General features: G+C 33.7%; 3 protein-coding genes across 7 annotated transcripts in view; 1 reads left to right on the top strand and 2 right to left on the bottom strand.

Annotated features, from left to right (window-relative positions):
* Nucleotides 1-6,589, bottom strand: part of LOC117100390 (probable palmitoyltransferase ZDHHC14) — a 35,158-nt gene extending 28,569 nt beyond the window's left edge. For 2 of the 4 annotated variants that reach the window (XM_033240058.1, XM_033240059.1), the window contains exons 1-2: nt 6,087-6,589; nt 5,122-5,282 (exon numbers count right to left, since the gene is read on the bottom strand). In XM_033240058.1, the coding sequence (XP_033095949.1) occupies nt 5,122-5,282; nt 6,087-6,385 (460 nt within the window). In that variant the 5' untranslated portion in view covers nt 6,386-6,589. The remainder of the gene's footprint in view (nt 1-5,121; nt 5,283-6,086) is intronic. The other 2 variants (XM_033240057.1, XM_033240060.1) reach the window with 2 other exon arrangements.
* Nucleotides 6,590-6,794: 205 nt separating this feature from the next.
* On the top strand, nt 6,795-9,197 carry LOC117100389 (transmembrane protein 242-like). Its single transcript, XM_033240056.1, has 4 exons — nt 6,795-6,897; nt 7,461-7,558; nt 8,581-8,724; nt 8,842-9,197. The coding sequence occupies exons 1-4, from the start codon at nt 6,804-6,806 to the stop codon at nt 8,956-8,958; spliced, it is 453 nt and encodes a 150-aa protein (XP_033095947.1). The 5' UTR covers nt 6,795-6,803; the 3' UTR covers nt 8,959-9,197.
* Nucleotides 9,198-10,542: 1,345 nt separating this feature from the next.
* Nucleotides 10,543-16,237, bottom strand: part of LOC117100388 (protein dopey-1-like) — a 33,435-nt gene continuing 27,740 nt past the window's right edge. For both annotated transcript variants that reach the window (XM_033240054.1, XM_033240055.1), the window contains exons 22-24: nt 15,209-15,432; nt 14,667-14,766; nt 10,543-14,387 (exon numbers count right to left, since the gene is read on the bottom strand). In XM_033240054.1, coding sequence (XP_033095945.1) covers nt 14,133-14,387; nt 14,667-14,766; nt 15,209-15,432 — 579 coding nt within the window. In that variant the 3' untranslated portion in view covers nt 10,543-14,132. The remainder of the gene's footprint in view (nt 14,388-14,666; nt 14,767-15,208; nt 15,433-16,237) is intronic.

Genomic DNA, 16,237 nt, shown 5'->3' with positions numbered 1-16,237 from the left:
CCCATTAGCTGGCTCTTATACACATCTAGATGTGGATAAGAGACAGGATATATATATACAGGGATTGATTTAGTACTAGTCTGTTATACAATGTCTAGTAAAAACTCCCATGAGTCAACCCCAGCTTGACACTCTAGTCTCACAATAGCCTATCTGAATGTGGGATCCCTGTCTAATATTATCACATCAGGGGAAACGGTACAGTACACTACATACCAGCTGACTACCCACATTATAAAACTACTATATAAACATAATAGGAAGCTATTAAGTATGCATTTTGGCATTTGGTAGAAGTAATATAAGCATGGACAGTCAAAAATGTGAGCCAAACAAAAAATCAACAAGCCACTTATGACACATTCATATGGTAATTGCCTGTTGGACAAAAAAAAGAGAGTAAAAAATTAATACTTCATATTTTGTATTTTTAAAGTTATTATTATACAATATGTACAGTATTCTAAAATTCCTATTTTTATGGCATATAAAAAATATAAATTAATACAATCATCTCTATACACTTTCTATGAGATTTCAATTAAAAAGTAGAAAAAGAAAATGTGTTTTCTCACTATCGACTGACACACAAGGCTTAGGAGAATATTCCTTTTCATTGCATTGGCCATTAAATTTGTTGGCTGTAATCAATTTAAAATGTAATGTTTGTAATAAATACAAACAAAGCTTTCAATTTGCGCGAATAAATTCACCTAGTGAAAAACGGCTTAGAATGAACAATTACATTTCTTAATAGAAATTTTTGAGGGTGTTTCACAATGTAAGGTAAAAAATAAGAGGTTCAAAATTAGTTATAAAAAAACACAAAATGTATTTCACTACAGTTCTGTTCACAAGATAAAACTATGTAGTCTAGTAATATACAGCCATTGGACACTCAAAATTCAACAACCACTCATAAAAAAACACCTTCATATTGTAGCCTAATCTAAGCCGAAGTAATTCTATTCAAAACAATTATGAACCAGATAGAATAAAACAGATAAACACAATATTATAAAGTACTGTCTATATTTATACTTTAATACAGCAGCTTGGTAAACTACTGCAAAGTATAAACTGGAGAGGCTATCTTGACCTTCAACCCCACAGTATTTGTTTTAATACAACATTCAAACTTACATACCATTATAAAATCTATTAATATTTGATATGTTGCACAGTAGGTTTACAGTATTTAAAACTTTCCTGTAACTGAATTCCTCATACTACTGTAGCAAAACAATTCATCGTGCAAAATTCTTCTTTGGAAATCCCCATGAATCAGCAAAAAATGAAAGTGGAAACTGGATAACTCGTACAGTAGATTTTGTGGTTACACTATAAATATGTGAATATTTTTACAATTATTGCTATGATTTTTTTTTAAAAATACTATCATTACTTTTATAGTTTCAGCTCATTTTTTTGTAATTGGAACACACTGAGAAATGTTTAGGAGCATTATCGTAATAGAAAGTGTCTTAATAATTATTCAATCGTTACATATACTGACCTCTGCACACCTGTTTTGAATTACTACATGTTACTACATGGAAAGCAAGTCTTTCGCATTTACTACAGTATGTCTAGTGTAGGCCTACAGTACCCATGGTGAAGTGACAAAGTGAAATATTAAATTGCATAATTAGCACAGCATCATTATGCAGATGGTCCTAATTAATTTTTTCCCTTTTTGGGAATTTATCTTTATGATAATATTATAATATTTTCGAAAAATTTAAGAGGTGCTTGCAGTAGCATAGTAGCATACTGTATCTACAGTAATAGTCTTGAAATTGGGGAGGGGGGCACCCAAAGCCTGAAAAATATTAACTAAAAAGCAAAAACTTCAACTTATAGATTTAAAACTAAAACAAAATCAAGAATCTAGGATTCAAAACAAAAAGGATGTTTCCATTTTCATTTATTTGCTTATTTCATTAAAATTAGTTTGTTTCATGTGAGCAGTGTTTAGTAAAGCAGACAACTATTCCTGCTTCATTAGAAACCTCGGAATTTAAAGGCAAATTGACCAATAATCAATAACTTTTGGGGGGGGGGTAAAGACACTCTATACTGATACTCTGCACTAATTAGTACAATGAAACAATTTCAAAATGAGAACCATTTGTTTTTATGTTTAAGTCATTACAACATTGAACTCAACACATTTGTTTTAATTTACAACAGTTGGGGAAGTTACTTGAATAAAGTGCATGAACATTTCAATGAGGGTATTAGTAATATACAAAATATTGACTCAATGGATTTGTCAAAAATCAAGTGTAAAGTATTTTGACAAATCAACATGCAACGAAGTGAGACAAAGTTGGCTAGGTTGTGAAGTGACGGTCAAGTGAAAATAAACTTTACACTCTGTATTATTTAGTACTGTATAAACAATCAAATGCCTTAATAGTAAAATCATTTGCTTACAAACCATATTCAATTAAAATAGCTTTAAGATAAAAAAGTGTAAATATAGGTTCATAAAATAAATTTCAATTATATGGCCTAGTTTAAAATTATAGTTAAAATGATATTAAACAAATACACAGCTAAAATCCACATGTCTAGAATAATGTTGGTAGATGAAAAAACATAATATTAAACATCAACTTGAAATTGAACGTCAAAATTATTCAACATGGCAGCTGTTTTATTACATTTTTATATAATTAAATTGTTACTGTTACTCTGATTAATGGATTACATTACTCTAATGCAGCTGTTCTAAACAATCATGTTTTAGGATGTTTAATTAGGTTTTTTTTAATAATAATTTTCTTCCGTGTTACTGTACATGTTTAGAATGTCATGACGCTGGTAGAGTATTACTAAAATAAAAATGCAAATCTATAGTGATAAAAAATAGCTGATAATGGATTAAACTACTGTAATGCAGCTGTTCAAAACAATCATGGTTTAGATGTTTAATTTGTGGCTTATAAATAAATTTCATGTTTAAAAGAATTATTTTCTTCTCAGTTGGAATGTTATGACACTGATAAATTAAAATAAAACGCAAGTCTATGGTACTAAATATAGCTGATCATATAGAGGATTATCATTATGAACATTTTAACACAAAATTTAATGACAAAAATAATTGATATTTTAGGTCCATCACAAATTTTGTCTGATATAAAGTCAGTCAGAATTAATAACAATAAAATATTACTTGGTAAAAGTAAGGTAAAGGTAGGACAATGACCCATAACTTGTAGCGTCATTGTGCTGAATTGCGTATGGCCGTGGTCCGTAACTACCTAGCAGCTGCAAATAGGTGCTTCATGGTGGCTACATGTTCACATCATTACACAATGACAAGGGCTGAAATGAACCATAACATCAGGGTAACCCCCTACTCTTCCGAAAGATGAAATGGGTTCTTTAAAGTGCACACGAGCCAGATGTATACACTGGGCCTCCATTTGAAGTCCTTATCGGAGAATATTTGGTTAGAACTACCAACCGAACCATGGGCGAGAAGCGACTGGAACCAGCTACTGTAGCGGCGCCCCTGCCTTACCGCTCGACTCGCCCAATTACTTCTAAAGAGATTTAAATACATAAACTTATTTTCTATCAAACGGATTTAAGTATTCAAAAACTAGCTTTCGCTGACAGTCTACAGGGCAGAAAAAACCCTAAAAAAACTTTGAAATAAAATTAATTTGTTACTAAATTTATATTTACTACTGTATACTCTCTGATATTTTATAAATTACTGTAGCTTACCTGTAATAATAAAATAAACCTCATTCTAGTTCTTTTAAATATTTCTATCATTCCTTAAAGTCAGACTCTGGAGGGAAAAATTTTTTGATATGTTGTAGAACTGATTTCTCCAAGACAGAAAAAAGTTGTTTGACGAAAAACTGTGGAACGGTGAACGAGCTACAGATTTTTAAATATTTAAAAACTGGGGGAAAAAGGGGCGTAACCACCCATTTTTACACCTTTTCCCCCCAGTTTTTAAATATTCAAAAATCTGTATCTCATTCACCGTTGCTCAGTTTTTCGTCAAACAACTTTTTTCTGTCTTAGAAAAATCAGTTCTAAAACATATCAAAAATGTTTTTTCCTCCGGAGCCTGACTTTAATTTAAGCATTATTGTTTTTAAATACAATAAAATATTTATTACTTCTACTTTTATAAAATGTTGATACTGTACTTCATGTGATGTACTTTGTGTAAATGCTTTCAATTTACTTTCTTGGATATCTTTCTTCTGCGTTGGAATTTAAATTCAAAGATAAACAGACATATGTCATAAGGAAAATAATGTACAGTACAGGCAGGAAATATCGCTTCGTATCTGCGCGTAACCACTCGTAAGCCTGCTCGTAGGTACCGTTTGGAACGTAGCTACGAACCACTACGAAGGTCATTGTTATTTTAATTAGCTTTGCAATGATCGTAGGCTGGATCGTCGGGCTGATAATCAATACGTAAACAATATTGAAATATAGTTTACCAGCTTTCAACACGTAAGCAATGTTGCAATTTACTAAATAAACAATGTTAGAACTTTATTGTTTTGTTATATCCTACCTTATTATTAAACGGATCATGTTTTAAAACTGTGTTTAGTTCGCTAGCTGGGTGGGTAACTAGTGGGCATTCAGTATGTTCGAATTTCGATGTCATTTAGGCTTACGTACGACCTACATTTTCCCCTATAGAGGAGGAGAGCAGACAGTAGTTATACAGGTAAACTTTCCAATTCGGAGAATTTTGCCCTGAGCTGATCAATTGGGATCCTCAGTACATACAATTAGAACATAAGTATAAAAATTAAACTTGATCTTTAACATAAACAAATTAATTAAATTAAAAGCAGGAAAAAAATTAATAATAAAAATCAGAAAAAAAGCAATATATAGGCCTACAGTATATAAATTATATAAAATAATGATTTAAGGAAAACATTAAAGCAAGGGGAAAAAAAAACTTGGTCTCTGATATAGACATTTGCTAATTTGGAACCACAGAAAATTGGTCTTTAATTGGAAGGGTCTTGGATTTGTAGGATGTGCCATGTTATTAGCCCTGTTCTGATTGGTCAGTTAAGACCCCCTGGATAGTTCTATTGTTGATCTTTCTTGACTCACCTATTTGCCTCTCCGTTGCAGCTTCTTCATCTGCGCTCGCCCTTGGTATAACGCCAGGATCGCTAAAACTAGTTCGGAGGAGTGTTGCAATCGTGAATACAAATAAGATAACGCCTACGACGGGAATGACTTCCGATACTTCTTTCCAGAGGTAAACACAACTGTGAACGAGACAGAATATAGCTGAATGAATTGAAATCCCTTTAATTTAAAACAAATTGGTAAATAGATGCCACTATGCCAGGGTCTAGTTCTTACTGCTAATCTTATTCATAGAAAACTGACCTTGCATGAACACATCTAAGTTTTTTTCTTACCTTAAACTCGCATTTTATTTATTTAATACAATTTTATGTTGACTTTCTCATCTGCTGGATTCTTTTACTTATAATTTGCTATGGCCCAATAAAAAAAATTATTAGTTTATCACCCACGCACACGTGTTCTATGGTACTGAAAAAAAAAAAAATTGGATTTTTTTTTCTCCATTTATTTATTTTTTTCATTTATTTTATTAAATAGTTAGTAGATATTGTATGCATTGTCTAAATCATGTTTTACTTTGAATATCAATGCACCAGCAAACCACACAAGGGTGATATTTGGCTTAGCAAAATAAAAAATTAGGCGAGAAATCCATCCGCGCATATTAGAAAACAAGGGCCTTTTTGACCTAATGTTAATGTAACATTGACCCTTGGTCTACCTCTCAATTATATAACCAATGGATATCACGCAGTAGTTACAATTCCGCACACATATTTTCCCAGCGATTTTCCACATAAATTTGTGCTAGACCTAGGCCTAATTTTCATTGTTACCTTCTGCTTAAATAATTAAATAATTTACTGTATGGTAATTGGTATGGTAGGCAATATAGTGAGACTTAAAAAAAACAGGAACATTTTTCCAACAAGGAGTTGTTTTCTTCATTGCATTGACAATCAAATGTCTAATAAACTTACTCAAATGCAAAGAAAAGTCCACAAGTAACGACAATAAGGCCAAGAGTTAAATAAAATATTCCTTTCTGACGTGCCATCATTATTCGGCCATCACAATAAAAGTGATTTCGTCCTGGAAAAACTTCCCACTTTCGCTTAGGCATCTCTAACGACACGTAATTGACTTGTTTGGTATCGGGGATCTGTGTTGACGGTACGACTTGACAAGCGAGAGCCTCTGGTGTCTGTTGGGTAGCTGATGATGGTGGGTGCGTCGCCGCCGAACCGTTACCACCAGCACCAATGTGGACTGCACTCATCGGTAGAAGAGAGGTAATAAGGGTAATAGAAATAATAAACGGTCGCTTGTAAATCTCTCATGGAAGTTGAATAATATATAATCTATTTTGAATGAGATAAAAATACAACTGAAATCCTTTACAGAGTATACACTCTATTCTCTTACGAGTTTCGTGGTGCCTACAAAAATGACAAATCAAAAGGAAAATACTTTTAGCAGAGATGCGCATGCGTAGTGAGTTTTTACGCGTAATTCCAACGATTATATAAATATTTATACTAATTGATTTTAATTTGAAAAATAACAAAGTCAAATAAATTATTATAAACTATTTAAAATAATTTTTTTATTAACAATACGTCTAAATATATATAAAAAAATACATTCAATTATCACATATTAGGATAGCGATTATCTACGTATCAAAGGTTAACAATATGTCAGCCCCCATGGACAAAAACAACTCTTCGGTTTCTGCAGAAGAACATAGAAATAACACAAGGCAGGATGAGAAATTTAATACATTTAAGAGTAAGAGTAACTTTAACAATACATTTTATTATCCTTATATCATTTAGAGAAAATTTTAAGTAAGTTTAAGTAAGCGACATTTATATCTTTATTCATTCAGTAGGCCTAAGGCTAAGGCTAAGCCAGTCCAGCCTACATAATCATACTGGTGGTGGTACTCTCACTGCAAAGACGACTAGGTTAGCCTAGGTCTACCTACATGGCCTACATACAGTACTTGCTAGGCCAAACAAAGGCATACTATGCCTAGGCTACTCACAGTTGGTACCACCTAAACTAGAGTAGTCCTAGGAAAGGACCCACTTAAGTATAGCCCTCCCTAGTAACTCTCTACTCCTGATGGTTGGAGACATGGTGGAGTTGTTTTTTCTGTAAAATTAAGAATGCTTTTTTAGTGCCTGAATCATTAAAAAAAAATGTTTTTTAATTAAAATTAACAATCTTGGAACAATTTTTTTAACTGTCTACTTTATTAAAATGGTTTTGTGAAATTTTTGATATTTTACTTTTATTTATAGTTTAATGTATATTTCATTATATTGAATTATTCACTTCCTTACTAGACATCATGTTTATGAGTAGCGTGGCAGGAGCGGCAATGGTATTTGGGTTTGGATTGACGATAGCCAGGGTTCGCAAGAAGGACCCAGCAATGTTTCAAGTATGTAACTCTCTGTAGTATGAAAGTTACAATTTTCTGTAAAGCATTGATACAAGCTCTAAGTAACAAATTCATAATTTACCAGAGTTTTTATTTGTTTCTGTTTTTACAAGTAATTGTTAAAGGTACATTTTAATGTAGTTTAATTATTAAAATTGTATGATTAATTGATTAGAAATTGCATCTTTGAAGATGCTATTCTAAAGCTGGTTAATCACTGTATGACCGTCGGCAGATAAATCCAACTCCACTGTCTGTGGGGCTAGACGACGAAACGCCGTCTGCTATTTGTTGACGGCAGTCTGAACGGATGGTCATTAAAAATGATCAGTTGCACAAACATTGTGGTGTTGCGTTCTATATAGATTAGCATCAGCCAACGACCGTCTGGCAGTCAGTGCCCAGATTAAATCACATATTCTTTTGTTTGCATGTTGTCATTTTGTTTTCCTTTTTTTTTTACCTTTTTGTTAATCAACTACAGAGGATTCTGCAGAATGCAGTTTATATAATGACACACAGTGGAAGCGCCAGGGGAGACGGACCTGGTCACTGTGTTGTTGCCACAATGAGGTATTGGGATTAAAAAGTCTAAAAAATTTATTTGCCGATTCAAATATTGTTATTTTGATTGCCAATCCCTAATATTGTGATCTAAAAGCAAAATTTGTACTAAGCCATAAAAATTCTCCCAGTGAACTCTACCAGGGAATTTTTATTACAGGACTCAGGCCCCGTGGTTCATCAGGAATAATACATATTTATGTATTATTCCTGATGATGCTTAAATGAAAGCGAAACGTAGAATAAAATGGCCTCAATTTTTGGAGTGACATTCATATTATTTGTACAGTACGTAAACTCAGAGCACATCTTTATGGGTACTTAACAAATTATACAATTGAAGCAGAATTTATATCGTTTTTAATTCCTCCATATTTATTCTGTGTTTATGACCAAAACTTTGTATAACATTCTCTTTCCATTGTATAACTTTGTATAACATTCTCTTTCCGTTGTAGACAAGACTGAGAGGTGAATCAGGAGAGGCACTAGAAAGTCCCAGTTCGCTGGGCCTGCGTGCCCTTGGCTGGGGAACTTTTTTTGCATGCTCTGGGTTTGGAATAATGACTCTGGGCATTTGTAAAATACTAGGTGTTAAAAATGTAAGTTTAATGCCATGTTTTTTGTTTGTGATCTATATACTAATTTTGTTATTAATGATCAAGTTATGTTTGTTATTATTATAGTCATCATATTTCGAAATGTGTTTATTTTTGCAGGTTGAAGAATTCAAAATCAAGTTTCAATCTGTTGCACCACAAATAAGACGTAATCCAGAGGACAGTACAAGCTTTGACGAGATCACAAATGAAGTTCTTGAAAAAGATAAAACTTGAATCTGATTGGTTAAACCACATGCAGTGTCACATGACTGGCAATGCCCTGTATACACATAATATACATGGCTGCTATGAAATGTACCAGGGGCGGATCCAGTAGGGAGACACGGGAGCACGTGCCCCTCCCACCTGTTTTGCCACTAAATTTTAAAAATTTCAATGCAAATCAATGTTATGTGTTACTCACCTATTCTGCCCATGTTTGAAAAATTCTGGATCCGCCCCTGTGTACGAAAAATTCTGGATCCGCCCTGTGTATGAAATGAAAAAAAAACATCTATATTAATATATCCTAGTGCCACCCAAGGGTACAACTGAAGTACCCAGTGGCGGATCCTGGAATTTGAAATAGAGGGGCCCAGGGAAGGATAGGGGTCAATACCACCTCAGTTGGGGCGGAGACAAGAAAATTTATGGCACCTAGATAGCCAGAAATTACACTTAACTTTGAATATAATTTCTTTTCTTTTTAAATATTTTTTTATAATTTCGAAAAGTTTGGGGGACCCTGGGCCCCCCTTGAATTGACCACTGGACCGTACCATTCACCTACAATGAAATGTTTATGTAGCGAATATTGTTCATATGCAGTGCAGTAAAACACCCATATTTTTTTCTGGATGTGCCCGATTATTACTATAATCATGATTGATCATATGATTTTCTTTAGAGTTTGTTTTATACTGTCTTATGGGAAACCTATTGGTGAACACCATGGTTTTTGGAGTCAAAATGTTAGAGGGTGGAAAAAATAAAAATTTGTTCTCTTATTTAGCACAGGTTTTGCCAAAAAGCATCCAGAGAAAATAAAAAAATTTTATTGGTGAATATAAACTATAATTATGGGATAGTTACCGTAAATGCTTTGAATTTATATACATTAGGAAGAAATATACATACATTATCGTATTCTTGGCGATTTCAAGGCAGTGGCTTGCATAAAAAAAATAAAGAAAATCTTTTATATCATTCTGAAATTTTCATTTTTTCGTGGCGGCAGGTACGATCATTGCCCAAAAAATATTCGAAATCATCATTGGTGGGCGACAGATTCGCTAAACAACGTATAAAAAAGTCTCACCTAATGTGTTGTGCAGTAAGAAGGCTTTTTATGAAATGGGTTATTGTGTTTCAAATTGTAATTTTTCAAATTCAAATTCTCTTATTAATTCTTTACAATACATTGGCAGCCAAAGCTGAATTGGAGCATTGTATAACAAGCTTTCCTACCAAATATAAAATACAATTTAGAAAGTTTTTTTTAAAGCTATTGTTACTACTGTTATTAATATTTTAATATATAATTTGTTTGCGACAAATGTATTGGTGGGAATGCACAGGCAAGATCTTTATATGACCTTGAGAGACGAGATTAAAAAAAATTATTTCTTGTATTTTTTATTAGTAATAATAAAAGTATCAATAATAAATAACTGTGATTACTATCCTCATAAGTAGTGTTGCTGCTGCTACTAGTTGTACTAAACTATGAGTTCTACTGTTGTCATCATGTATAACATCATCATCAACATTAATATTCAGAATTCAGACCTACATTGAAATAATAAATCTATACAAAACAAAACTTTTTTTTAAGAATTAAATATTTTATTGAGTACTAATATTCCACCATATTTGGATTTATCAGAGTATATAAATGTACAATTAAATCAATCCCAAAACCACATATAGAAAAAAAAAAAGTGACAAAAACATTTAATATTTCTTCATTACAATGGAAGGCAATGAATGTTCATGAACATATATAGTAAAAGTGTTTATTAGCATATCTAGGGGTGTGCGGGAGTTGGCGCACGATCCCCCCAAAAAAAACTCGTGCTCTCCAAAAATCATAGTCAAGTAGTTAAAAAGCACCTCAAATCACCTTATTTTGAGAGCTAGTTCCCCCTCGCCTAATCATTGAGCCTCCCCCACCTCACCTTCACACACCCATCAGCCCCCCATTACAAGAGACCTAGATGCGCTACTGTTTGATTAATTTGACATCATTAAACATTGTATTACCCTAATCCTTTGAATTAATATTATATTTTATTGAGTTATTAGCATTTCAGTATTCTTAATATTGTACTATCGGTCAAAATATTAGCTTCATCCACATCATTGTTAATATCATGCAAAAAAAACATTGTGATGTTAAACCTCATTAACATCCCTTTCTTTCAGTTGCAGTTTGAAGATTAAAATAGATAGCACCTAACTTAAGTTCCTTGTAACACACAAATTAAAATCTAAATATATGCACAATGATTTTATTATTACATAATAAATTATCAAGAATCTAATAAAAAATAATCTATTAATATTAAGCATCTTCCACACAAATATCATTGCACCCGTCACCTACAGTCTAACAAGGTTCTTAATAATAATAATAATACATTTTAAAAACAAATTGTTATGTAACTACACCAGTGCTGCTTTTATTAAGCCTATTTTTTTTTTGGTACCGAGTCCAGAACAGCTTAGCATTTAGCACTAGTTTATAGCATGGGTTTTGCAGTGCGTATCATCAAGATAAAACTCGCACAGCAGCCATGCCCCATTCAGGGGTCTTAGGGGGCCTACAAAATGCACAGGTAGTCCTCTTTGGACCAAGCAGCTATGTGAAAGTTAATCTAATAATATTACCATTCAAGGTCGTCATCAGATTACCAGGTTTTAAGGGGCACAAGGGTCTGTCCATGTCACTAAATTGAATTAGGACATGCATGGACAAACACCTGTAACATGCCCCCATTAAGTGCCACAGTAGCTGATAAACAACATAAATGTTTTACTATTAAGTTCATAAAAATGTGTGGGTAAAAATGTGTGGGTAATATTACACAAAAATAAGCATTTGATCTCAACACAATAATTTCTTATGATTCATTCTTGGGGTAAATAAAGGCAAGGAAACATTTGTAATATCTGCAACTGACTTTAAGTAATACCCTAGTTGACAATTGCTTTGTTCGCTCAAAGGGCCTGAACAAAACCTCAACCATAGCTGCTGTACAATATCAAGGAAAGCCCCATATCTCAGTCTTAGAAACACAGCTGTAGTGGAAAATATTAATGAAAAAGTTCTTAAGAATATATAGCTAGTATTAACTATAATTAACTAATAATGATTTATGTTAATAGTTAATTATTATTTTTTAGGGATATGCATAAGTAATTAATTAGAAGCAAAAGCCTAAGCACCAGAATAAGCACACACAAAAACAAAACATCAAGGAGGTATTTGAGTGTTGCCACAACAGTTGCCGCAGGGGTCGGGGAGGGAGTGCCCCGTTGAACGACCATGGCCCCCACCATCTGTCGTCTGAGGTCAAAGTTACTGTGATTGCAGTTCGTAATATTTTGGTCAGTACGCATTAGTGCAGCATCACAACAGAATAAAGCTCTGTCCAGACTATCAAATTTCATTTGACAAAAACATGTGACATGCCTAAATATGGTCATGATGACATCACATCATAACCATATATAGGCACATCATGACTATATATGGACATACAACAGTTTTTTGTCAAAAAATTTGATAGTGTGAACAGAGCTTAAGGCAAATTCAAATACAAAGAAAAAAAAATTAATATACATCTTTAAAATATATATCTGTAAAAAAGCCTAAAACTGAACACTGAGAATATGACTAGGGATTGATGAATCAGTAAGAGTAAAAAAATGGAATAAGACTTGAAAGCATAGAACTCGTGGCTTGTTTATAATTAAAATGTCATGATACTTACACCTATTAGCATGCAATCTTATTGCACTTCTACTAAAGAGTATAGAACTGCAAGAAGTACGACTCTCAGGGTTTTGTTGAAACGCCAATCCTACCTCGAAAAGCACTACCATGAACCAGAGGGCGTCCTTCAAAAGAATATAACAGGCGTTTGTGTTGAATGTGGAGCTGCATAGAACACAAGTTTCCAACTCTATTCACATTACAATATGGTGTCCCTATGTTGCGGTAGTACATTGTTTTTTGTTTTATTGCATGCAATGCAAAATGAATTCAGTCAGACTTCTTGCAATTCGATAATCTTTGATTCTACCTATCTGCAAAACATCAAAATTACAGTACAGAATGGGTAACCATGGGTACCCACTAACAAAAAAATAGACATGGTCTGGAAACAAAGTATTATATAAAACTGATAAGACAAGTGCGAATTATACTCTTATTCTACAGTGAAACACCTATAATATCCACCATTTCGCCCCCTTACTACAGGGGACATAGTGGCTACTGTGCAGGTGGTAAAATATAATACACCTGTATCAATCATAAGTGAAGTAATTAATTGGTCCTAATTAAGTAACTAGGAAGTTTTGTCTAGGCCCATGGGGACCCATGGCAGTCATAGTGGTGATTTGGACAGCACCTTGGAGGACAATCCCTTTGTAAATAATGTACTCTATTTGTTCATCAGCAATACTGGCTATGTTGTATATGGGACGAACGGCTTGACTGAGCGCTATAATTTATAGTTCACACGGACAACAGTTAGAAGGAACAGAACCAAAGACACAACAAACTTTGTGGTTCAGTGCACAACACTGGTTACAACCAGTTTTAACCAAATCAGTGCTTGTCTGCATCACTCTAAAATACGAGTTTACATCATTTACATGACAATGCAGGAGATCATTTCAAATCCATGATGCACTGTAACAAATCATTTTATGGGGATTGGAGAATAAATTTGTTATGATAATGAGAAAAACACCTTGAAAATCCAATTTGGGACCCGATTCCACCCCATTGACCCCAAATTGTGCGTACCCACCTTCAGCTGCATTGAAAAAAAATGCGACATTTTTATAAATGTAAATATTTGCCACCAGATAGAATGTCAACTATATATAAATTTCTATATACGAATTTCTCTAATTAATTTCATTTAATGTGAATAAACTTTCCATAGTAAATAGCACGCATTGAAATGAATATATGCAGTAATCCTTGTTTTCACTGTAGTGTTGTGAGTAGATAAAATGTGTTATGTGACATTAAATCATCGAATCCGAAAACAAAGCTTGTGCACAGAACGAACCAATGATCTTAAGACTGGAAGGCATGCGCTTGACCACTCAGTCATCATGATCTCATTTCAACATAAAACTTCAAATCAAATATTATCTGTAATTTCATTTCATGAAAGAGGAATTAGAAAATCTCGTTCTGTTAAGCGTTCAACATATTCTTTCGGTGTCGCACGTTGGTCCTCTTGTTTGCTTGATGGCGAGCTCTTCCTTATAGGTACGCTCTCTGTCGGCTCTTCCAATTGGCGCATATCGCAGATAGTATTAAAGAAAGGTAAGAGCTGCTCCAATGATTTGATCCGATACATACTAAGCAGAGGTCTTCCAGGAGTCCTCTTCAGGAATGACTTCTCTTGTTGACCAGCCTATGGCAAAAAGTATATAAGTATTTATAAATTAACTGATGAGTATGTCTGCCCTTTGGATATTACTCATAGCCTGAAATCTACCACATACATGGTTTTATTGTAACAGGATGATTTTTATTTTTATGGTGATTGATTTGACCGTTAGGTGGTTGGAATTGTCTGTTTACGGGAGCTGGTTTGTTTTCTACAGCCATTTTTTATCAATTTTGGCCCCAATGGTCACCCAAAAAAATCATGTTTCTGCCAGGATCACCTTTCAAATAATTTGTAAATTACCTTTTTACGATTATTCAGGATTTTAGCAACTCTAGTGATGTGTGGGGTGAAGTCTTTCTTGGAAACTCCTTCTTTTGTTCCTATGAATGCCCACTTGTAACTGTAAATGAAATAGAACACAAGTATTAATAATCATAATAATGATAATAAATAATAATAATATGGCAATCTTATATATTGCCATTATAACAAGAAGGCTTCTATGCGATTCTTATATTAACCGAGATCATTGGACAAACAAATATGGATCACATTCTCAGCTTCCTGAGAAAGTATTCTACAGTGGTGCAGCTACAGTAGTAATTATTCCATTATCCTTCTAACCAACTAGCACTGACATATAGAAGAGCTTAGAGGGCACACTCCCCCAATGCCCAAAAATGCCTGCACCAACCCCACATCAGCTATCCCCCCCCCTACTAGAAACTTAGGTAGGAAAAAAAAAAAAGAAAAAAAACACACTTAAAAACCCTCTGGCTGATTTATGATAACTTATTTTATGTGCCAAATTTCCAATAAATAAACAAGTGCTGTAAACTTACACTTGGAACTGTGGTAGCAAGTCAGTTGGCAAGGATAAAGCCAAGTCTAAGAATTTGCAGGCTGCCAGGTAACACCCAAGCCATTCTCTTGTTATACGAACTGGGCCATTTCCATTGCTGCCAAATATAGAGAACTCACCGCTGGGAACTCGCTTCATGTTAGATGATCTACCTTGTTCCTGTGCTGCCTTCAACTGCTCCTCCATATGCAAAAACACTTGCACCTAGTTAGTGAAAACAAACCAATAAGTGTAAGGTATATAAATTGAATTTAAATATTTTATCTATGAAAAATAAATAGTAATAAATTATTATCATTGATAAATACTTATTTATTATCCTTACTGCTAATAACTTAGTTTATCCTTCTAAATGAGTACAGGGTAATTCAATGTTTTAATTGAATTAATATCAAACAGAGCAATAACAAAAATGTAGAACCTTTTATGAAGTTTATATAGTTTTCAGGAAAAAACCTCTGCTTCATCACCAAAGCAATCAATCAATCATAGACTAACAACCAACTGACTGATTATGATATCACAAACAGAACACAATTGACCTTACCACCGTGTCAATCAAACTTAACTGATCGATCAGAACAAAGCTAGGAATATGCACGTGTCCTATAAACACACGTTTATGTACATTTTACGCTATTGTTCTGTACAAAATGACCTTAGGAAAATATCTGAAGTGCAGGGTTTGGCGCAGTGGGAAATGTTTGGTTTCCCAACCTCGGGGTCGGGGTTTCAATTCCCTCGCTGTGCATTTCGCTTGTGTCCTTGGGCAAGGCACTTTATCTACATTGCTTCTCTCCACTCAGGAGTATAAATGGGTACGTGGTAGGGTTAAATGCCACAAATGCGCTGATGTAACTGCTGCAACTTTATGGAACAGTTTGTGTTCCATAGGCATCTAATCCAATGACCGGGGGTAGTAATTAAAAGCGATTAGAGGCCTTGTTGGCATTAAGCGCTATATAAATATGACATATTATTATTTAGCAGAAGGTCCACTTAAAGCCAT

This window comes from Anneissia japonica, unplaced genomic scaffold (assembly GCF_011630105.1).
Source record: "Anneissia japonica isolate Jap-2015-1 unplaced genomic scaffold, ASM1163010v1 scaffold3338_len356548_cov189, whole genome shotgun sequence".
Lineage (NCBI taxonomy): Eukaryota > Metazoa > Echinodermata > Crinoidea > Comatulida > Comatulidae > Anneissia > Anneissia japonica.
The sequence above is the reverse complement of the archived record's forward strand: the minus strand, read 5'-3'. Positions and strand labels throughout refer to the sequence as shown.

What these genes read in the sequence shown, in the direction of transcription:
- LOC117100389 (XM_033240056.1), top strand. Translation starts at nt 6,804, where the DNA reads ATGTCAGCCCCCATGGACAAAAACAACTCTTCGGTTTCTGCAGAAGAA. An exon ending in GAAATTTAATACATTTAAGA is followed by an intron (nt 6,898 to 7,460) that starts GTAAGAGTAACT and finishes CTTCCTTACTAG; the next exon opens with ACATCATGTTTATGAGTAGC. An exon ending in AAATACTAGGTGTTAAAAAT is followed by an intron (nt 8,725 to 8,841) that starts GTAAGTTTAATG and finishes TTATTTTTGCAG; the next exon opens with GTTGAAGAATTCAAAATCAA.